This window comes from Neopelma chrysocephalum, unplaced genomic scaffold (assembly GCF_003984885.1).
Source record: "Neopelma chrysocephalum unplaced genomic scaffold, ASM398488v2 Primary Assembly neopelma1_106b, whole genome shotgun sequence".
Lineage (NCBI taxonomy): Eukaryota > Metazoa > Chordata > Aves > Passeriformes > Pipridae > Neopelma > Neopelma chrysocephalum.
This window is the reverse complement of record NW_020897771.1, coordinates 2,237,924-2,262,329: the sequence shown is the minus strand read 5'-3', so window position 1 is coordinate 2,262,329 and position 24,406 is coordinate 2,237,924. Positions and strand designations below refer to the sequence as shown.

General features: G+C 41.9%; 1 protein-coding gene across 2 annotated transcripts in view; it reads left to right on the top strand.

The window, feature by feature from the left end:
- The first annotated feature begins 7,280 nt into the window (after positions 1-7,280).
- The window catches only part of ANO5 (anoctamin 5), a 54,710-nt gene continuing 37,584 nt past the window's right edge, over positions 7,281-24,406 (top strand). For both annotated transcript variants that reach the window (XM_027696321.1, XM_027696320.1), the window contains exons 1-2: positions 7,281-7,410; positions 19,541-19,611. In XM_027696321.1, coding sequence (XP_027552122.1) covers positions 7,350-7,410; positions 19,541-19,611 — 132 coding nt within the window. In that variant the 5' untranslated portion in view covers positions 7,281-7,349. The remainder of the gene's footprint in view (positions 7,411-19,540; positions 19,612-24,406) is intronic.

Genomic DNA, 24,406 nt, shown 5'->3' with positions numbered 1-24,406 from the left:
GTGTGTTTCGTGGCTCCTGCTGCTCTTGGATGTTCATGGAGCTCACATCACTCATCTGTATGCCCAGGCTGAGCCGTGTAAGGGATGGACAGGCCAGCGGGGGCAGCCCTGACAACTTTGCACAAGGGCTCCCCTGGGTGGGGAGATAAGTGCTACATTACTCAACAGGAGCTGGGATAGGAATCAAATATGGCTAGAGAATGGCTGGAAACTGTACAGTCACTGTATCTCCCAGAGTTGCAGGGAAAAGCTGTGAAAATGAAAAGGAAACTGCAGCGACTGCTCATCTTATCAGCTTTATTAGAATTAAAAGGACTGTACTGAGTAGTACTGGATCAAGGCTGATATCCACTATTTAGTTTACCTCTCGAGCTTCCTTCCAGCATATATTAGTGTTACAACATCCACTGGGGGACAGGCCAGCACAGGCATCCACATCTCCAGACTACAGCCCCTTGAAGCACACAGCTGTGTTGTGAGATGGTATCAGCCAGTGCAGAGCCCCAGGAATCTGGGAAAACCTGTGTGTGCTTGGGCAGGGTTGGTTATTGCAGAAACCCCTGAGTCAGCTTCCTTTCTCCCTATGGCCATCCCACAGTCTTCCCTCAGGTAGACAGCCCTACACACCTTCATCTTGCCTGCTCCTTGCTTTTCTCCTCTCCGATCTCCACAGAAAACTGCATATTGTTGAGTTTCCTGGGCCATCTATCTTCACTCATTTTTGCTTGGGAGTGTTAGCTGCAGCCCTATGCCTAGACCACTCTGTGAGATAGAGCTTCCTCTCTCCGCTTTTGAATGGGACAAGAAGAATGGGACTGCTGGCAAAGAAGGGCAAAACTGGAAGCTGCACAAGGTTGTGAAGTATAAAAACCTTCAGCCAAGGCATTGGAGCTAAACTGCAGAGCCTACTTAAGAAGATGAGCTGAAAAGAGATGATGTAGTTTGATAATGGTATCAAAGAAGCCAATGGGGAAAAAGATACTTTCTTCATTTAAGTTTTTTACTGGAGTGCTATGTGCACAGCAATGAATGAAAGCTTTGAAAACTGAGTGTAGGTCTACCAAATATACAGAATCTAACAATCATTTATAACAGGAATTGTGACACATTTTCTTAAAGCTTACATCATAACTGTTGTTGTAACTCTTGTCTCTTCATGGAGAATGTTATAAGCAGCAGAGAAGAACAGGGTCATTCAATACTGCCCATATGATTAGACAATCACTTGTACCTTTTTTTCTATTATTGTCACCATCCTGCCAGCAACATGAGTTATACTTGAATATCTCGCAAAAAATAACTACTAATACACATATTGAGGGGCTTACCTTTGAGGGGTTTAGACTTTTTGACAAAACTGCTGATCTCTTGATATAATTTTTATACACTTGGTAGTAAAATACATAATCAAGGACAGTTTAAAACATGCATATACAAGAGATGTACAAGTCATTAAAAGCTGTGTACAAAAACTTGTAGTTAACACAAATTTACTTGACACAGAATCTTTGTATGTATCTCATGCAACTGCATTTTTTTTTGTTCTCTTTTTGGAATCTTTAACATTCAGTTCTGCTTTACTGTCTAAGGTAATTAATGCACACTAAACTGAACTGATTTTGTTAATATTTTAGCTAGAGATATTGAGCCCCCCACATCATTTCAGTGCTCTGGCTTTCACACATCAGCCTCATTTACTCACTCTACAGTCCTCCGTGTTAAAAAATAATATAATCTGACTTTATTTTATCTATTTATCACGCTGGGATAATCCACAGATAACAAGTGAAAACCGAAATGAAGCATGAGGTGTCAGCATACCTAACAGCAGAAAAGACTGTCACCACCGGAGGGCACTAAACCCTGAGAAACTAAATTGGCTATAAATGGACACACGAGAAAATGGATGATTTCACTGGAAGCACACAGGAATTTGCTAAAATGATGCAACTTCTTATCTTAACATTGTCAGTTAAGTGCCAGAACTGATAAGAGTGGCCTTATCCCAACCTTACACTATTCAGTAATCTGTTCTGTGAGTGTACCCACCAGTGCACAACCCATCACAATTAAACACTGAACTTCTCTCATGATGTTTAGGAGCAGTTTAGCAAGATCAATGGAACTATATCCATGCAGACATTGTTAGTGAACAGATATTCAACCATCCTTAAGAATCTCTCTATCAGCAAGAAAGATATTAATTCGTTCTATTCCCCAAAAGACATCAAAATAAGTTTTTCTTGTGGTCTTTTTTTTTTTTTGGTGGTTTCTTTGAATTATAATTTTTAAGAAGGCTTTGATGGCAGCCGTAAACCGGGCAATCCAGTTATGGGAGTGTTAACTGCGGGATTGCAGCACTAAAACGTCTGTTCGTGCTTGAAAGGGGATACAGGCTGCCGTTAAGATTCCCTTGATCTCCAGCAGCTCCCTCCGAGCCGCTGCTGCTCACGCCGGGCTCACAGAGCCGCGTCCCCGGCTCGGTCCCTCCCCGCGGTCAGACCTAAGCGGCTCGGCTTAGCTGGGACCGCGCCCATGCGGTTTCCTTGCCCCGGGGAGAGCGCACCACGCCGGGGACTTAGTGTTAGTTCTGCTATTGTCAACGTGTAGTAACTCCGGCCAAGAAAAACGTAGATTATAGTCTGTAAAGTCATCTGTTTGTTTAGACACCATAGGTGTTACAGCTGCCTGCGGCGCTCTCCGCAAACAGCTGACTGGAAAGTGATGAAGTAGGAAAAAAATGCAGTGAGTAATGATGAACTTTTGCATACTTTGTAAAACTTTTTACTTCCTTTGAGAAGCGTTGGCACCCTGCCGCCTCGCAGCACATCTCTTTATGGCACTCTCTTTCCATTTCCTAATGGTTTTAGGGCTGTGCGGTAGCAGGCACAAAGAATCAGCTGTCTCCATACACAAATTCACCGCCCATTCCCATCAGCAACCCTTCCTGTATTTCTTAGCGCCTGACCCTGCTATTCAAGCAGCTGGGTTTCCCTTAGGAACTGTGTGTAGTGGGAGGAGTCAGATCTCAGCCTCTGAGATATGTGCGGAAAGAGTTTATGGAGCACAGACTGAAACTCAGACGAGCTGCGATCTCCCTTGGGCTTTCTCTTTCGACAGTGGCTATTACATTCTTTTGTTTACAGTGGCAGCCTTCACAGGAGAGCACACACTACACCATCCATCCCTGTCTCCTGCCCCGCTGATCACTCTCTCCCCTCACCTACCCCAGCACAGCCTGGTGTGTCAGCCTGATGTGGGCAGAGGCTGATCCCTCTTCACCCACAGTAGCTGTCCTGTGATCTCCCACACCTCAGACGTGTGTTGAAACTTTAACAGATGTTATTGCCTGGGATACAGAAACTATGCTCTGGTGCATTAAAAATAATAATAAAAAAAAGCTTGTGATAACTGAATGGTACTTTTGGGTACCATAATGCTGGATTTGGGTACCTAACTTCCATCTAAGTCCCACTTTACCTTTCTAAGGCTGTTTGGTATCAGGCCCTACTGGTGTCTAAACAATTAACTTCTTTCCAAATTACACTATTATTTATATTCTAAAGGGCTAATTGAAAGGGAAATACGTTAGCTCTTTGACCAAAAAGCCTCAACAGCCTTTAAATCAGTCGACAAAAGCACACTCCCGAAAATGTGGGAGGCAGCAACATTAATTTCTGGGACACAGGCCACATGTGCTGAAATCTCACAACACAGCAAACATCCATGGGGTTGTTGAGCCATCAGAGGAGCAGGAGGAGGCTGAGGAGGCTGAGAAGGAAAGGATTCCCTTTCGCTCCTGTCTCTGTTTCAAACTTGTGTTTCATTATTTCTGACTTGTGTTCACAATCTGATTTGAAAACTTACTAAAACTCTGGAGAGATATATATATATATTAAAAAAAACCCCCGTTTTAAACAAGAGGAGTGTACTCAATACACTTCAATAGCAGAAAGCTGGTGCACCTTCTGAGATTGTGATGTGGATATATGACATGCAGAGCAGAAGGAATTCTGAAAGCATATGTTATTTGAACAACCTGGGTAGGTCCCTAGGTGGTAAATGCAAAAGCTGTCTATGTTAGATTCTCTCCCAGAGGACTGATAAGAGAATGAATTTTTTTTTCAGAGCATCTAACTGATAGATAAAAAAGACTCCCATTTTCCACATGATTTAAGACTCGGGGTTATATTTTTAAAGGTGCTTTAATGCCAAAAGGTTTAGACAATCTTTTAAGTTGACTTTTGAAAGTTGGGATCTCAGGTTGTAAATTAGGAGTTCTTTTGAACAGCTTTGGGGTACCTACCTGAGACAACAATAGGCATAGAGATATCTTTGAAATCTTCTCCTTCAATTCCACCAATTTTGTGTTTAAATAGCAATATATTTTTTTTTTAAATATGAAGGCCTGTAAATCAGTTCCATGCTTTGGAAAAGGCCCATTAATGGAAAGGAAGACTTTATAAGGGTTACAAACTACCCACTCTCCTTTAGAACACACAAAGGATTACGCTTTGCTGCTGAATATACGTTTATTCACGAATATGTACGTTTATTCACTGCTACCAATTTTTGGTGGTGCTTGCTGCCTTTACCCACAGTCTTCTAGGTATTTTTATTATTTTTTGGTTTATGTTTACACTGCATTAGAAACAGTGTTTGAACTCCAGACCACTAAATACAGAAATATTATGGTTACTTTATTAATATTTCAGGAATGAAACGGTCCTACCATTGTGTGGTTCCCCATCTCCTCCTTTATTTTGGCAGTACCTGTTGTTTGCAGTGATTCATGGAACTGAAAGCCCAGGAATAAAAAAAAAAGAAAATAAAAAGGATCAGTCGGTTTAACAGGCTGACATAAGTCATGCATCAACTTATGATTGATCAGCCGTGACGTTGGAAAGTGGGAGGGAAAAAGGTGTGTGCCCTTTGAAAGAAGCGTGGTCCTAGATCACTTGGGCAAACTGTGAAGCCACCGAGTCAGACAATGGCTGCTTAAACTCTGAATGCATAAGAAAATTCAGTGCTGGGTATTGCATGGAGCTCCTGTGCTCCTCCACAGATCATTCTGGGAGGGCATCGTTCCGTCCCAACCCTACCACAGGCCACTGTGTAATTTGCACAAAGTCGACACACCATCAGCCTGTGCAATTACAGAGGTCTGTAAAATCTTCTTTGGCATTCTGGCTGAGGTACTTACACAGTTTTAGGTATTGTTGGGTTTGCTGCCGGGTGGAGCTGGGAAGAGGGAGCTTGTAATTAGGAGGCAAAACTGAGCAAGGACCTCTCTGGTTCTTGCTGTTTCTGGCTCTTGTTGAATAGCAAATCTAATTGCATTGCAACTCTAATTGCACATTCTGTGGGCATAAAAGCATTTATCCAAGATATCTAGTGCTATGAGGAAATTAAAGGCTTAGAAAGTGCAGCTTTAAACTGAACATTGTGACCTGGTGCACTGTACGCAGTCACAAGCTGTTTGAAGGCATGCTTTGGTACACCAAGCCCTTCCTCTTTGTTCCCACCATCCTGCATCATGATATTAAACCCCAAACTAAATATTTTGGGCTTTGGAAAGCAACCAGACACATTTTTAGGTCTTGCTCTTGACTAAAAATACACTTCTTGAAGCAGTAATGCTCCACAAATAAAGGCTTAGTATGAAAACATGCCCAGGAACTCAACTGATTGACTTGATTAACTTTTTATTAAGAAGTCCTGTAATGAAGCTGCTGTTGTGTTACAGTTGCCCAAGTAGCAAAACTCCCCACCAGTTTGGTGCACGAAATGGTTAACTCAGGTAATAAAAGCTGAATGTACAAAAAAGTTAATCTGAAAGGCCTGAAATTATATTAACATACAAAAATATATATTAAATACATGTACTGAACACAGAGAGTATTGGGAACAGTCTCTGATGATTGAAGGAAGCAGTGAGAAGCCAGGGCTGTTTATCAATGATTTAGATGAGGGGATTGAGTCAACCATCAGCAAATTTGCAGATGACACTAAGTTGGGGGGTGTCGATCAGCTGGAAGGCAGGAGGGCTCTGCAGAGGTACCTGGACAGGCTGGAGAGTTGGGCTGATTCCAGCAGGATGAGATTCAACAAGGCCGGGTGCCGGGTCCTCCACTTTGGCCACAACAACCCCCTGCAGCCCCACAGGCTGGGGACGGAGTGGCTGGAGAGCAGCCAGGCAGAAAGGGACCTGGGAGTTTGGATTGACAGGAAGCTGAACATGAGCCAGAGTGTGCCCAGGTGGCCAAGAAGGCCAATGGATCCTGGCCTGTATCAGGAACAGTGTGGCAGCAGGACCAGGGCAGTGATTCTTGCCCTTTACTCAGAGCTGGTGAGGCCACACCTGGAGTACTGTGTCCAGTTCTGGGCCCCTCAGTTCAGGAAGGATATTGAGGTACTGGAGCAGGTCCAGAGCAGAGCAACAAGGCTGGTGAAGGGACCTAAGCACAAGTGCTATGAGGAGGGGCTGAGGGAGCTGGGGTTGTTCAGCCTGGAGAAGAGGATGCTCTGGGGAGACCTCATCACTCTCTACAACTCCCTGACAGGAGGGTGTAGCCAGGTGGGAGCTGGTCTCTTCTCCCAGGCAGCGATCAGTAAGACAAGAGGGCTCAGTCTTAAGCTGTGCCAGGGGAGGTTTAGGTTACATATTAGGAAGAAATTCTTTACAGAGAGGGTAATCAGGCATTGGAATGGGCTGCCCAGGAAGGGGGTGGATTCTCTGTCCCTGGAGGTTTTTAAGATGAGACTGGATGTGTCACTTAGTGCCATGGGCTGGGAACCACAGTGGTAGTGGATCAAGGGTTGGACTTGATGATCTCGGAGGTCCCTTCCAACCCGGCTGATTCTATGATTCTATGAATGGTACAGCTGCGGGAGCAGCTGCCAACGGAGCCTAACGGGTTAAATTTCTTCCTAGTAGCTTTTATGGGGCTGTGTTTTGCTTTTGTGATGATAACGCTGTTGATAACACAGGGATGCTTTAGATGCTGAGGAGCACAGCGCGCCTGTTCTGCTCCTGGGGGGCGCACAAGAAGCTGGGAGGGGACACGAGCCGAGCCCACACCACGTATATAAACACCGCTCTCAGGCACATGGTCTGATTGCTGGGGGTTTGTTCCGTGCAGGGCCAGCACCTCCCCGGCCTTGCCGACCCTCCTGCGAGGCCCGGCCCCTCCCGGAGCCGCCCGGCCGGGGCTGCTCCCCCCGCTCCCCGTTCCCGCCCGGCCCCGCTCCGCCCCCGCGGGCAGTGCGCATGTATTGAGGCGGCCCAGCCCTGAGTCACCCCCTCCGCTCCTCGGCCGCTCCCGGTGAGGGCAGGAAAGGCGGCAACCATGAACCGCTTGGGCAAGAGGGGCAATGAGACCCTCATCGAGATGTCGCTGTCGGCGGACGGTGAGCGGGGGGTGGGGGGGAGCGAGGGGGTCGCTGCTCGGTTCCGCCGCTGCCCCCCGGGGCGGGGCAGGGCAGGGCTGGGCTGAGCTTCCTGCCCGGGGGTGACTCGGGGCCCGCGGAGGCGTCGCGGGTGGGAGGCAGCGAGGGCGAGTTTGGGGCGCTCTGGTTCCTCGCCGGGGTCTGCAGGCCGGCGTCTGTGAGATGGGGCTGGTCCCGGGGGATTCCTGGCCCCTCCTGCCTCGGGTTTTGATCCTCCGGCTTCCCCTGAGCACAGCAGAGCCACTTTTCCGTGAGCCTGATCAAAGTACGATTAGATCTTTATAAACCCCGGGTAAGCCTTGAAAACGAAGGTTCTTACATCAGCACCCTCCCCAGAACAATGAGAAGCCCCTTGATTTTCATTCTAAAGCACACTGCAAATGCACAAGTCCCTCTGCCTGACGGCAAACTTTCATCCTCTCCCGAGGCACCAGCTGGGATCAGGTGCCGGCTCCCAGGAGCTGAAGTTGCCATTATAAGAAGGTTCAGAGCAGGCTGAGTCACCCCTCTCTTGGAAGGTGGGAGAGGTGGGAGCAGCCCCTCTCCCCTGCCACCCCATCCCAGATGTGCTGGTGCCCCTCAGCTTTGGACCTCTGCAGCAGTGGCAGCTGGGCAGTGGGGTTTGTGTCAGGGCCTGACTTCTTTTGTAATAGCCAGGTTACAGTTTCCACTTCATGTCGGTATGGTATGTCATTACTTATAATAAATGTGGTCATATTAATGATTTTGTAAAATAACATGACGCAAGGGCGTATTTATCAGCACCTCACCCGGCAACGTGAATCAACAGTGAGATGTAAGAGAGCATGTTGATGCTTTCAGCATGGGACTGTGGTTATTTAAAAACAAAATAAAAATGCTGACCTGGAAAAATTTCTTTTTTGGGGAATAATGCTTTGCCATCAGTCCTAGAAGTGAAGATCTTAAAGCAGGAAGGAACCACTAAGTTCCTGCGTTGGCTTCTTGGGTCGTGTGTTCTCCCTCAAAGTTTAATTATGCTGTCTGTTTTAGCAAAATGTATAATGCCATAATATATATCAATGCCCTCAGCACTAGTGTCAAATCGTAATTTTTCAAAATATTTGACAGTCTTGTTTCAGAGAGATACGATGGCAGGCATTGACTGTGAAAATTACCCAAAAGAAGCTCTTAACAGTGCCAGCAAGGAGCGGTGTCCAGCTGCGGGGAGGCAGCAAGTGTCAGACGAAGGTTGGCCCTGTCTGGGAAAGCCTGGTGGAGCTGGCAGGCTTCTTAGGAACTGGAGCAGATGGGTGTTACAGCCTCTTGGCCAGCAATGCTATTCCAAAGGGGATGTGGGGAGGCCTGAGTCACTGCCCATCCCGCTGCCTGTGAGCTGTGAAAAGTGCTAGAACTGAACTGCTCTAACCAGGGGTTGTTCTTCTGAAGTGGCTTGGGACTAAAAAATATTTACAGAGCACACAAAATATTCCCATTTAGGGAATGATTCTGTGAAGTCAGGTTTGTAAACGCAGTATTCAGTTTTCCTGTGAGTGCCTTGTGGGTTTTTTCTAGTCATAAATATTGAATATAAGGAAATTTGAGGGGTTTCAGTGAACAAGGATGGTTAAGGAGGATTTACCATACAGTAGCACATAACTGTCCAGACAAAATCTTGTAACAGTTCAATTAATTTTTTTTTAACTAACCATTTTTCTGAAACAGAAACAAATTGAATATGAATACTCTTTTTAAAGTTTATGTAAATTTGTTGCCCAAAAGTCTCTCAAGGTTAAAAAAAATAAAATCTTCCTTAAATTATGTCTCAGAAAACTTAACAGTATGCATGTACTGCCAGTAGAACTTCTTGTAAATCTAAACATCTGCTTTGTGCCTTTAAGGAAAAGCCTCCTAAGGCTGTACATGTCTAATGTGCATAAGCAGGGCCCATGTGAGTCAGTAGGAATAAGGCAGAAGAGAAGACATCTGCTACTTATTTTCCTTAAAGACATGTTTGTATTTGGATAGTATGTGTGTGTTTAATTCTGGTTTACTACTGCTTTTCATTAAACTTCAGTGCTGGGAGACAGGTTGTGAGGATGAAAAACTTTCTGCTGCTGGTACACAGTTTAACTTGCAGAGTCTGTGTTCAGAGCCTGTGTGCCACAACTCCTACCTGGAAGGAAGTTTTCTGGCTTCCTGCTGAATTACATCTGCTTGAGGTAACAACTTCCACTTCTGTGTGTGTGATTTTGCTTTCTGTTGGAAGATGTGTGTCATTTACCTCAAATATGAAACTCTAAGAAAACTGAACTTGTGAAATTGGAATGTAAATATCAGAGGCAGAAGACCACACTATGTTGCTAGGAATATTTATGTCTTTGTTGCCTTTCAGTGTTTTTTTTCCCCAGCACTTTAATGCTACGGTAACTGTGTTGTGGGATATATCCCAAGACTGTGGATCTTCTGGAAACTTACAGTTGGCTCCATGCCATGATTTGAAATATGCTGCCTTTATACACATGGCTCCTCTTCAGAAACTTCATGAGTCTGGTTTGAACTACAAACGCTCCAAGCCATATAAATTCAAATGCTCACTTAGTTTGGTTGTCATCTTGCTTGTGTTCCCTCTGAGAAAGGTGGAAAAGCATCAGGAGAAGCCAATGGTATGACTTGCAAACAGCACTTGTGCCAGTGTGTTGGCATCTTGTAATGCCTCAACATTCAGGGCCAAATACTGCTGTCATTTAATAGATGATGATACTTCACTTATTTGATGAGAATTATTATGATTCATACTAATAACATAAAATACAGGCCTGTGTTCAAAACTACATCTGTCTCTAATTACTGGCGCAATGTATCGAGTAATTTCTGATCTATTTGTGGAAACGCTGAACGGGATATCGTGTTCCCACAGGGCTAAACCAAGGGGTTCGTTAATGGGAAAGCTGTTGGAAAGATTATTCCTAGGTAAGGAAATAAAAGCTCCAAGAAATTTATACATAGTTCAGAATATAAAAGGCAGGGGAGAAAATACTCTTAGACCAACCAATATGTAGTTTCCGAGTGGAATTTCTTTGCTGGCTGCTATGAGTCACCGCGGGGGCACAGCGTAAATACAGGTTGGTTATTGGAAGGTAAACCTCCTTGTAGGAGAAAACTCCTGTCTGTAGTAGGAAAACTTGCTTTTGGGAACTGATCCCAACAGCTTGCATCATATCGTTGTATGGTGCTTTTAATGAGGAAACGAGAACATCAAGCCCATTCCACTGCAGCTGTTAAGTATGGACTTTTCTCCAAAGATTATGTCAGTTTAAAAGAAAAAGAAAAAAGAAAAATTGCTCTTGGAGAACACTTATTTTAGGTGAGAACCCTGCATATGAGCTTAAACTCACTAGCAATTCTGTGGGTTGTTTAGGCCACACTTTGGGAAGCTGGGAAATACAGCTGGATTCATAGAATCATTAAGGTTGGAAAATACCTCTAAGATCCCTCAGGTGCAGAACTGAGTGATTGTCCTGCCATCACAGGTGAAAGTGTTTTAGCCTCTGTGTAATAAGGGGTCCACAACTTCAACTTCTTGCTCAGAAAACAAGAGAAAAATCATCTGTAGCTGTCTCTCCCTCACAACAGTTCCTGGAGGAATGCTTGGTTCCAGCTGGGGCGAGACGTTCTGGGCTGTGAATGCCAAATAAATGCCAAGAAAGCCACCAAAATCCCTTCTGGTGTAAGGCAGAGTGATGTTCTCTCAGTGTTTCCCTCTCCATCAGTTTGCAGTTAAGGTACTGCCTGATGTGCTGTGCTACTCTGAGTTGTTCCCTACACAAATGAAAATAACCACCATAAAAAAGGATGTGCACTTTAACCTCTATGTACAAAGGCTTAATAATTACTGTGATAAAAGCTATCACTAGGATAAGCTATCAGGGCACTACTGAAAAGGTGCTTTTAAAATTATGCTGAGAACTGCTGGCAGATAATTTGTAAAAAAAAAATCTCAACCAACCAACCCATTACACCGAGTACCGTTGTCTTCATGTTTGGCATTTGTAAACTAATGAGTTGCATGTGCACGTGGAGGAGACTTACAGTCATCCGACATAAACATGTAATTAGGAAGGTAGAGGTGATGTAAAAATGTGGTCAGATGTTAACAGGCAGGGTAATAATGCAGTGAACTTTTCCACAGGTTTTTTTATTGCGATCTGCGGATCGAAGCAAAGAGCAGTGTAATTACAGGGTTGTGTTTTGTTATCTAGCAGTTATTTCATTATATTTGGTGATAGCTTTTCATGTGCACGTGCATGGACGGCAAGGAACATCCATGTGTTGTATTTCTAGGGATAGTTCTCGCAATTATAACATAGTTATGGAAGGATTTTGAGGTGTTTGCTGTGTACCAAAGCTGAATAGCATGTCAGGAATTATTTATAGATTAACCATTGTGTGATGGCACACCATGTAACATTGTGTATTTGTTGGAACAATTACTACATTTTGTGTTACATTAAATGTGTTTGGGAGGAGCTGATTCTAGTTTGACACTTGGCTGCTTGGATTATACTATAGAGATGTGTGTTTTTCATTGAAACCTGTGGCTGTTAAAGCTGTGGTGTTCTTGTCTCCATTCTCAGTTGAGGTAGTGAAGTTCCAAACACTTTTTTTTAGGAAGTGAGCATATCTTTGTGTGAAGTGCAGCCTTATAACTGGAAATCCCAAGTGATTCTCTTCTTTACCCAGCTCCCAAGGGTAAATATGAAATTTGAGGCCTTTGGCAGGGTAGCAGAACCCCAGCAAGCCATGTGGGCAGGGCTTGTGATGCACATGGTTGGCCTTTCATTTTCTGCACTAGCCCTAAATTAGAAAGGGTCCTGTGGTTTGTTATTCAAAGTCTTCCTAACTATTGGGTAGGAAATCAGAAAGTCTGTGTTTCTGCAATTTATAGTATGCTAGAATATACCATGCTAACAAGTAATGGCTAGCAGATGTGGGTTTGAGGCCACTGGTAGTTGGATGACTTTTTCTACTTCAGTTCTGTAATTGACTGGTGCTCACATAAAAAAACTCCAAGTGATGGAAGCCATGAGCTGCTCATTTTCTTGACTGATAGGAACTGTTCCTCTCTGGGATCAGTTTAGGAATTCCAGAGTTACTCCATTGTCTTTAAAGTAATTTGGACAAAAACACTAATTCTTCCAATTCTTGCATTTGTTTATAAAAGGTCTTCCTATGCTGGTGTATTTTTATGTTGTTTATTATGAGAAAATGAGATACATGGTGGATATACTAGCAAAATTCTCAATGATACATTTCATTAGAAGCATAATCAAGAATATTGAATGAGGTAGAGCATAAGGACCAGAAGGAACAAAAATTTGGAGATTAAATTGGCCATCTGAAGCTAAATGTCTGGATAACATGAAGCTGAGGAACACTGTCTGGTGTTTTACCACCCTGCTCTGCTGAGGTTTGTTTGTCATCCTAGTCCCCCTTACTTGCATGCATATAAATGCTGCAGAGTTTAAAAATACCTGGCTTTATCCAGCTATCTCTAGTCTGGGCTTTCTTTTATTAACTGCCTTTGAACCTGTTAATCAGTTTACATGTGTCATTCTGCAGAATGACCTTAAAGGTCTAGATGTTACCTGAAGTGCTTTAAGTCCTTTCAATGGTGGTGCATAAAATATGGTAATGGTTGTTGCCTTAGCTGCAGTAAATGCCATTCAGGATCTGTGTTACAACACTGTGCTTGTGGGTTTTTTGCTAAAAACGGCTTTACTCAACTTCTTTTTTTTTTCTTTTCCCCTTTTTTGTTATCCTAGTGCCTTTCAATCAAAAGGGGAGGTGGTTTTGTGGTTCTTTAAAAGCGAGGCAGCCAAGGGTAAACGTGGAGTTCTGATTTAAAATACCCAGTTACTATACTAGAGACTAGGACTAAGACTTCATGTCTTTTCCAAGCACTTAATGAGATTTTCTTATTGATAGGAACAGATTTCCCCTATGTAAAAGACTTCTTTTTCTTTTTCTTCTGATGCATTGATAAATGCCTGTTCTCTGGAAAGTGCTTGTTTAATAATAAAGCACGTGCAGAAAATTTATATGTCCATGACGCAGCCTATGCTTGAATGCAATCTTCTTTTTTTTTTAAGGGACTAATAAAATTCTTTTAAAATGTTCCCAGTAAACTTCCTTGGATTCACTGAGAATGTTTGCATTGTCAAGAAATAGTTTTGAATTTTTAGTAGCATTTCTGCACGTGCATAAACCCCCACTTCAGACATCATTTTGACATTGAACTTTTGGCTCAGCAGTGAAGTTATTACTCTTCAGGCAATGCCTCGTGAAGTAAAACCCTATTTTCCTTGCTCAGGAGCCAGCAAGGTGGGTCTCCAGTTCCCCATGGCAACTCAGCCATCCAGCTCTGGGAGGATATGATCACTATGCAACATAAGTTTAGTTAATAAGTCATTTTGAAGGTGCTTTTTGTAGATATGGAAGCACTTGGCAGTACTGATTATGGTGCTTGCTTGGAATGAATGACCTTTTTCTGGAGAAGTCTTTGTTCAGCATGTGTTTTTATTAGTGATGCAATGCTGAATCAGACCCTTATCAAAGATGGAAATGAGATGGAGTAGATCCCACTACAGCAGTAATCCCCCGGTGATTGTTTGGGAGCAAAGGACACAGTACTATAAATAGCACATTGACTTAGTGATAAATAAGCATGTTTTAAATTGATTTTTTCCTTTCTGTCAGCCAGGCCAGGTGATTGAATAATGGCAGGGGTTTATTAAGATGGTGACTTCAAGACATCTAGGAATAAAATTTTTCATTGCTTGTTAAGGATGAGTATTGGGAATTTTGGGAATTTTCTTCGTAGTACAGAGTAGCTACCTCATAACAACTGCAGTGTAAGTTTCAGGATTTGGTCAGGTTTTTGGTTGGTTTATCTGTTTTTCATTTTACCTGGACCATCAACATTTTGCTCTAGGGATATGTTTGCTTATAAACTAATATGCCACAGGTGTCAGATGTGCAGAACAGCATCAAAGTTCTGAAAGCTCTTTTGACCTGCTTGGTTTTGTTGGCTGAAAGGAATGCTGTTATTGTGGCTAAGAAAAATAGTGGAAATAAATGAAAGTAGTATTTTGGAAACGCTGCTGAAAGTAGGAGTAGGACACCAGTAATGCTGTCTTATTGCTGCTGAACAATGCAGTTTATGAACGCCTGCCTGAGAATCCTGTCTCTGACTTTGCCTTTGGAATAGCTCTATCAGAGGTCTTATCTGTGCAAATGCAGATGATTTTCTAGTTTTAGTAACAAAATGAAAATTTTGATCCCTAAAAATGTCTATTCAGCTGCCACTTGGTTTTAGAAGCACCTAATCTGTAAACGTTTTTACTGGTAGGAGCACATCTGTCGAGAGCTCTGCTTGGTGCAGATGAAACAGGGTGATAGAAGTTGGAGGAAAGGAAAACTTAAGAGTCTTCTCTTGCTCTTTTTTCCTGATGCAGAGTCTGAGCTGTGCCACGCTGCAGGATCTACACACCAGCTGCAGCAGGCCCGGCTGTACCTCCAGTGCAGCAGCATCAGCCAGGCTTTTTTCTTTGCCATCTCCCAGCAGACCCTGCCTTACTGAGGGATGCTGAAGTAACAAGGATTGTCATCTTCCAGGGAGATTGCTAATTAGGTACAGTTAAAGGGGGCTACAGCGTCTGTGACTACGACTGTCCTAGTAATTAAAAAGCCAAGGACTTTTTCATTGGCTTTCAAGGACAAGTAGCATAGTCCAGCCACGCCTGTATTGCTAAAATCTCTTCTTCCCATAGCAGGGTAGACTTCTCCTTGCTGTTTTGGAGACCAGAACCTGGCCTGTAGTGTCCTCCAGAGTGTGTTTCTGCTCCATCTGGGAGAGTCCCAGAAGCTGAAACCGTTCCTCAAAAAGTGCACTAAAGGTTGAGTGAGAAGTCCCGTGAACCGGGGCCTTTTGCTTGCCTACTTGAGGCACCACTGTTGTGACCAGGACGTGACCTGTGACAGGCTGCATTTCTCCTGCAGAATGTGCAGCTCATTTTTTGGTGCCCCTCACCTTGCTGCAGCTATCAGAAAAATGGGGGGCTATGGGAGGCATTGTTTTACAATAGCATAGTTACTTTTTTGCAACAGCACTGAACACGTACACTTTTATCATTTCCTAAATCATGAGTTTTGCCCTGTAGAAAAACAAAGCCAACCTGGCACTTTAAACAATTTTAAGTTACTGTAGAATGACTAATCATTTCATTGCACAAGAAGCCATTTTTCATGCTTGTTACAGAAATCGTGAGATTGCACTAATAAAAGTACCTTTTTTTTGTGGGTAAACTCCTTATGTTTTAAGAGGTGAAATCAGTCTTGATTATATTCTTCAGTACTGAATGTTGATTTCTGTTTTGAATTACTGTCGTTCTGCTCGTTCAGGTCTGTAATTGAAGTGGAAATGGTCTGTAATTCTTAGGGGTGGCATGCCAGAAGTTTCTAAGTAGGTTTGCCCTGTGGCTGGGTGTAGTTTGGGACAGCATATGTGAATACTGCAGAATTACAGGCCATGTGAAGCTTGCTTATTTCCAGTAACGTGCAAACTCCCAAGGCACACGTATTTAGGGAGTTGCAAATAGCTGAGTGAAGAACTGTAAGGCTGTGGAAGACAACAGTTACATTGGGAAAGAGGCATTTCTTTCAGCTGGGATATGGGCATGCCCGTGAAGGCCAGTGATTTGAACAAATACTAAAATCATGAATGTCTGAAACAATTTTAGCGAGTTTTGATGGTCATAGAGTTGGTCTGGAGTTAATTTTGAACGAAAAAAAAACTTCAAGGAGTGACTGCAATTTGTACAAAAACATTTTGTAATGAAGAATCTCTTAGTTTACTAACTGTCCTTTTTTATTGTTCTCGGCGTGCAGACATTTGTAGAATCTGTTTATGTGCATAACAGCATGTAGTGTTGAGGAACAAGGACATACCCTTAAATATAGTATTTTTACTGGAATGTTATTGTTTTACTCCCATCTTTAGATAAGAACTTGTAATTTTGTGAAGAATTTTAGAGGCATTTTCTTGGCTGGCGGAAACTATTATGTCCTACCTGCTGCTGATACGGGAAAGAGCCATCCTTGTATGTGTTGCTGAATAAGGTGCCTGGACAAAAAGGTGAATGTTGGTGTTCTAAGAGGAGCCTGCTCCATGCCTTCTGTCTAGCTCACAGTCTCTGGCGTCCAGGGCTTATTCTTTTGTTGGATATAGTGGCTGTGTTGTAAAGGATAGAGGAGAATTATGACATGGGTTCATATTAAAAGTGAATTTTACTTCTGGTTCTTACTGAAGTGTTTTTTCCTTTTCAAGATGACATTGCGATTCTCACCAAGTTCAAGCCATCACAGTCAGAAGGTATTGTACTAACCCATGTTACACCTTCCTCCCTTTTGTCTGTGTCCTCTGTCCCTTTTTTTTCTGTTGGGAGCCTGTAGGAAATCAGACTTCAGTTAATATGAGTCATTGATATCCCATATGGGCCAGGCCTTTTGCAGTGTGATTTGCAAGTCAGTTGTTGGCTATCTGTGGGCAGCTCTCCTGGTTAAGAACTAACTGGGCATTTCCGTTCCTGGTGCTTGTTGTGGTTCTGGGATGTGGCTCCTTTACACCTTCCTACATGACTTGGACGTGCATTGCTTGTGCTGCTCTTGTTCAGGAATCTGTTTGTGTATTTTTCAAGGAGTGAATGTATTACATATGTTATACTTCTCAGTTAATGTATGTTTTGCATTTTCGTACCTTCTTTTGTGCTGCTCTGGGGTTATTCAGGTTTATTCACGTGGCTAAGAGAGGATTTCCTTCCACAAGTTGCCTAAGTAATCAACCACGATATTGGGAAAGTGTTTAAAAAGTGGGACTCTGAATTATACTTCTTCCTGAGGTCAGACTTGCACAACTACAGAAAGGATAAAATCCAGAAAAAAACCCCAAATACAAAGGCTGTTATAGGCCGTGGAATCAGTTCAAGTCCCCTCGGCGGCATCGGCAAATTGAATGTTCCTGCTGCAGGGACGAGGTGCCCCAGGCTGCTCGTGGCCTGAGACTGGAGGGTTGTGTGACAAAATGTTTGAGCTTTCTGCTCCAGGGCCCTGGGCTCGTACCTTTGGCCAAATCTGCAGCAGCCACCTGCCTCCCAGGGCCGTGGGCAGCACGGGCAGCACAGTGTGCTGGGGGTGCTCCCGCTCTTTCATCCTGGGCAGCTGCTGAGTTTGCATAAGCTTAGAGCCATCCCTGTACAAAGGTAGAGCCTCTCCTTAAGAACATTCTCGCAGGAACAGTTTCTCATGTAAGTTGAAGTGACTACTTCGGTAGTTGTTGGGTTTTGAGTCAGGATATTCTCCCATTACGTAACATTTATTTCTCCTGCATGTGTTGGACGTTCATGCGGTGTTGGGAGGTGAACTGAGTTCAGTTCTGTGCTGCAGAGTTTTTCTGTGTTTGTTCTGTCTTACAGTGTAGTCCCTGTAGCATTTGGGATATATTTGGGTAGAAAGAATGATCCCACATTGTTTACTTTCACACTAACTTTTTAGAGGTGACTTAACACTCATCTCCACACACATATCAGCACACAGAGACACTTTTCTACAAGTGCATAAATAAAACCCAAGTGTTCAGATTGTAGCTATTAGTACAGATTTTGCAGGTGTAATTTGCTTTAGCAGAATAGCATGCAACAGCTTTAAATGTCTTGGCATTCAGGAACTTATTCATTATGTTTTACATACCATTATGTACCATTGCCCAGTTTCTCATTATATTGTATGTAAGCTTATAAATTAGAGACCCTTTTTTGTAAGTGAACTTGGAGAAAGAAAAAAATTGGAAGAAACAAAATGCTCCCAAGCTCTACTTAAGTAGCTTATTATTTATTTTCAAAGAACCGGTTTATATCCTGTCTGGATACAATTTTGGCATCAAATATTTGCAGGTTACAAAAAAAAAAAAAAGGTAGGTTTCTGTTAGGAATAATCTAACTGTAGTTGTCTTGACAGTGGTCCAGACTAAGATGGACCAGTTAGTCAGTCTGTCCAGTCTAAGCTGTACTCAGCAATATTTCCTTGATGGAGAGAGGAGTAAGATGAATCCTCATTTTAGAAAGAAAGAGACACCATTATTAGATGTCTGCTCTAGATTTTGATGAGCTATTTTCAAAACAGCTTATCCTTTTCCATTGGTGGTGAAAGTTATTTAGATGCCTGATCTAGGAGACTGATGTGTCTGTCTAATCACCTGAGAGATGGTTGTTTACCAAAACTTCTTGGAGCAGGAGCCTATAGCTGATGGCTCAGAGTTGTTCCCCAGAGGAAAACGATGACAGAGTAAGTTCAGAAGCACAAAACCAGCTGATGTCTCCATACAGTTTAGGGTTCTGAAGGTACTGAATATGATTTCCCCCCCTAACGTTAACATTTAAGTAACAGTGTCCTTGGTGAAGTGACTGTAATTGTGGGAAAGTCATGTTGGAGTTCACTGCTGTTAAAATGAAGGTAGTTTCTTTTGGTTTGGGTTGTTGTTGTTGTTTTGGGGTTGTTTTTGTTTTTTAAACAACAAGAAACTTAGTTAAGTTCATGTTACTATTCTTGATCTGTTGTCATGTCTCCATTGTGTGGGCATCTGTAATCTTGGGGTTATGCATCATTAACCCCTTAGCAAAAAAACACACCCTAATTCAATGTCTAGCAAGCAATCCTGTAGGTAATTGAACTTTCATAACCAAGGCAGCAAAGCTCTGAGTGTGAGACTCTCTTATACAGCACCCTAGCAGGTATTTGAAACAAGAAAGATACGTGATGGCAACAGATTTTTGTTTGTCCCAGTTAAAAATATGTTTCTGTGACTGCAGAGTTACACTAACGTAGGACAGACTCAGTGTATTGTCTTGCAGCATTTTCTCCCCTTTAAATAACTGTTCTTGGAGATTGACTGAGGATTATTTTCCACCTTTTCCTTGTTCATAGTTCGATGCCTTCAAGGTCCACATCATTTTCAGAGACAGTAATATTTTAAAATAAGGAATGTATTGATGTGAATCTCTCTTTCAATGTTCCTTAGGGGAAGAGTGCAATGGACCCTTAAGTGAAACTATTTCAACTGCAGGATCAGAAATCCCAAGCAGCTCTGAGGTAAGGTACAGTGTGGATGGTGTTAGCTAATGTACTGCTGGTAGGAAGAAAGAAGAGTGGTTGCTGTGAATGACACAATTAGTTTTAAAACTAATATTCCTTTCAGATGGTCTTCTACCTCCTTTTCATCCATGTAAACATTTCCTTCCTGTGTTGCTTTGAAAGAGCAAAACTGTGGATGCAACACTGACACTCACTGAGTCTTGTAAGAGACTTAGCAGTGTCAGTGCTACAAAACAGTAGTGGTAGAAAACAGTATGAACTTAATGGTGTTTCCAGTATTAGTCTTGAAATTAGAATCACACAATCATTAAGTGTTCGGACAAATGGAAAAACATAATGTTTCTTTACAAAGCAAATGCTTTGTTTTAAGCTGGGTATTCCATTGCTGGCCCGCTGGGGAGATGGAGGCATGTGAGTGTTCTACTGCTCTGGGAATGTTGTGACAGCGCTGCAAGATTCAGGAGAAAGCAAATGAAGGTTGGAGTTACTAAAATCCCTCTTCCTTGCAACATGTGCAATATGAAAAGCATCATCAGCTATTCAACTTTTCACAGCACTTCGTTGCTTAATATGTGCAGTACTCAATGTCTTAAAGAGATAGCAGTGTGTGGTTAGTATTCAGCTAAGAAACAAAGAGAATATTGAAAATACACGTTCTTGAAATCGGTATTTTATTTTTGTTCCTATAGTCTGATTTCTTTATTGTTGGTATAGGCTTAGAGGAAGATAGGAAGAGTTTCAGATAGGAAAAGAAACAACTGTTCTGTCGAAGTAGGGTCTTGCACTGGCCATGAGCACTCATCAGAAATGATGTCTGTTGAACTGAGTGTTGAAAAACTGCAGCTGTTCTGCTGAACTTCTTAAAAGTAAAACATGTCCTCACCTACCTCTGAGGGTCAAATCTGGAGATGATCACATGAAGACAGAACTCAGAAGGGCTTCCTAAATTATACAGTTTTTTATCTTCCTAGAGTATGCAACTTATCATCCAAATGTTTTCATAAATGTACCAGTTCCATCTTAAAACTTGTTTGTGTGTTCACCCTGCCACTTTCTGAATCTGTTTTAGGAGTTGTAATCATCTTTTTCTCCAGGAAAATTTTCAGTGAACAGCTGTATCAAATAGTTCAATGAGCAATGGCCAATTATAGTGTATGAACCATCATACCATGATAAGCTGATTCTGAGTTACTTGTGAGTCTCTGAGTGGATGGAGATGACCTATTTCACCAAAGCTTGAAAGAATTCACTTCATGCCTTAGGATGTATGAAAAGGCAGGGAACATGGGAGAAAGGGTGCAATGCATGTGTCATACATGTAGAGACATGGGATTTGAACCTTTTTTGAAGGGTGAAAGATTCATTATGGGGTGGGAAAGGACGCTCTGATCTTCAGGACACTCTTGTGTGGAAAAAATATATCTGGTTATCCTCTCAAAAATCTCTCCTAGGTAACTTTATGCAGCCTTGTCGCTTGTTTCTTCTTGTGTTTCCTTACATAAGTATTTTTCCTCCTAATTTGTTCTTAAATATCTCAAAATATTTTGATATTAGCAATATCAGTCTGAGTTGACTTGATAACTTGGGTTTTTTGTTTTGTTGTTTTCCTTGCTCCCTCTGAGAGGACTTGTTGGCTTTAGATAGTTTGTTTCTGCAGATCAGCTGGTCATCTGATGTTTGCTTACATCTAAATTACTACTTTTCTGTGCTTTGCCTTATCCCACACCATGTCCCCTAACACACTGTCATTTATCTGATTTTTGCTTTCTGTGCATTAGCCAGACATAAAGCTAGAGAGGTATTCTTAATCTTCTTGCCTGGTTTCACACTCCTATCACTCATGACAGGCTTAGTTCTTGATTAATAATGTCCTAGATATTCAGGTTAAGTCTATACTTAGTTTTTCTATGAATTCATTCCAGTAGTAAGATAGCCCCTGATATTTATGGGATTTTTTTCATAAAATGTTGATCTTTTTGTCTTCATGTGTTGTCAACAACTTCAGGTGTCTTCTGTATAAACTGGAAGAATTTCTTTTCCCTCAGTTCTTTACTAGGCTGCCTTTGACATCCTTGATGCATTCCTGTAGGAATTGAGCAGGGTCTTCTATCCCAGCATGAAAGACAAGCTGTGGTTTCTCCTCTTTTCACCAAGCCCTTCTGAGCTCAGGTCAATATCTTTTGTTCTTGTTTTGACAAGTAGCACATTTCTCTATTTAATGATTTTACTCCTATGGTAGGTTGGTAATTTTCTTGTCACTTAACAATGTTTCTGCAGTTGAAAAATACGAACATTTGGAAGTCTTAAACCAATTTAAGTCAAGTAATTTTGAAACAGGAATGGAATTAATTAAAACATTGGAAAGAGTTAAATGAACTTACATGCAGGTCACTACTTCATTAGGCTTGGGCTGTCTTTTGGAAGAGAAAAAACAATGTACAGTAGCAATATGTTTCTGCTCAGCAGAAATTCTGTACAGAGAAATTCTGTACATAGAAAAGCTGAGGCCTTACCATTGATTAGAGGAGGGGAAAAAGTAAATCTAGATTTAATATGGAGAGCAGGAAACATTACCTATCCATAATTCAGTGATTGTTTCTTTCTTTCTTTCTTTTGTAATCTGTAAAGGAATATATGATTTGGACATAAGGAGTGATGCAAGTAAAACAAGACAAAGGTGAAAAACAGTCTGTAGTGAAGCCTGCCAACATATATACAAAAGTTGGATGAAATCCAGGACTCAAAGAGCATTTGAATCTGTGGTGCATTTGGTCCTTTGTGATTTTGCCTATTTCACCCCGGGGTTTTTTCTTTTTTTTTTTTTTTTTTTTTTTTAGTCTTCATCTTCAGTCTCTGTATTTTTCTTACCATTTAATCTCCCACAAGAACAAATAAAAATAAGATCACTTGGAGTTCTGCAGCTTTTCATATTCCAACCCTTGAAGAGTAAATCATCTCTAGATGTCATGCAGGGAAGTGAGGAGATGTTTTCAGCAAACAGGAGATGGGAGAAGGGGAAAAAAAAAGATATGATGGGGATATTTTCAAATAAGTGCTGCAATGGGAACTGCTTCCAATTATGTCCTTGTTAAATCGGTGATGCACAGACAGCTGCTTCTGTTAGGGATGGGCACCTGTCCTGAGTGACTCTCTACACAGAATCTACCTGAATCAGTCTTTATGGAGTTCCTGTTCCAAGAAATACATAAATGCCTCTGAAAGTCCTTTCAAGCAAATTGGAAAATGAATGCAATGAAACCTGAGAATTCGTTTTCCCTCTGTGCTTTACGCAGAGAGAGCACTAGAAAAGTATGTAGTGGTGAGTCTGTTCAGGGATTGTAATTAGTTGTTCAAGTTACAAAGTAAATGAGGATGAAACCCACTGACAAAATAGAGTTCCTGTATTTAGGAGGAAGGAAGGTTACTCAATTAATTCAAGATTGGAAGAAAGGTTAAAAATTTGAATTTGTATGAAATTTCCTAATAGTAAAAGTTCAGGCCATTCAGAAGGGATAAATGTAAAATTAGTACAGATTTTGTCCAAAATTGGGTCCCTGGTTTGTAGCATATCAACATCTGTAAGATGTGTATACAGAGGACTATTTGTTGTTTCTCTGCTGTTCCAATTAAGAAGTACAAAGTAATTTAAAATGTGTACTTGGTATGCATGTGGACCCCTTGGTATGCAGGTGACTGCACTACTCTGAGTAAGGCTGCAGGATTGTGCCCTAATCTAGCTCCGAGGAGTTAAAAATTACTTTTGCATGGTTATACATGAAATTTTCACTTTTCTGTTAATTTCACACCAGTGAAATACTCACTAACTCATTGTTAATCGGAATTTTCCATAATGTAACTTGATCATGAGAAAATCTGAGAACAAGCTGTCTTTTTATTTAAACCAGGTAAGCAGGAGTAAATTGACAGAACTCCATCAAATTTATTAAAGCAATGCATTTTACCAAAGTTAGGGGTATGACACATAGATTATTATTTTTTACAGGGCAGCAGGTGCTGCAAGTGTTCCAAATTAATTGTTTGGGGTTTTTTTTCCTGAAGAAACACCATCATAATGTACATTACTTTTCATGCTTGTTAATTTTTCAGTTCAGGCAGGCGGATTTTCAAGTAGAGAGAAACATATAATACCATTATCAATATTGTGAAGGCAGACCAAATTGGATTCAAAATCTAGATGGAAGCACAAAAATACTTCTTCCAAGTCTAACAAAAACACAATCTGAGGGCTATTTTGGGGAGAGCCAGAGTGCATTAAAGACTTATGAGAATGGATTCCAGAGTAAGAAGGACCAACCCACCACTGCTGGCACCGCTGCCAACCTTCTTGGTTTTCCTCTCAACAGAGTTGGACAGTTTGAGTTGGGTCATGTGTTACCAAGATTGTAACCCTTTGTGCTGTACATAGATTTTGGCCTCTAATGGAAAAGTGGTGCGTTTCTACAAGAGCATTTAAAATGTGCAGGAGAGGGTTGGAGCACCAGTTTTACAACAGTTAACCCCAATGACCCGAGCTAAATAATTGCTAATTAATTGCAGACAGTTGTCCTGAGAGCAGGGTAGGTTCCCTAGATTAACAGAAAAGCATTTCACAGAATGCAGAGGAATGTACAAAGGCCTCTGCCAGCTGTGCATCTTCACCTCACAGCTGAGTGTTTCACTAAATGTATTAAAACCTGTATTTACATCCAGCCGTGGAGGAGGGGGGAAGCAGTGGATGGGAGAAGTGTGGGATGGAGAGGCTGGATGAAAGCAGATGGAAGAGTCCTAGCAT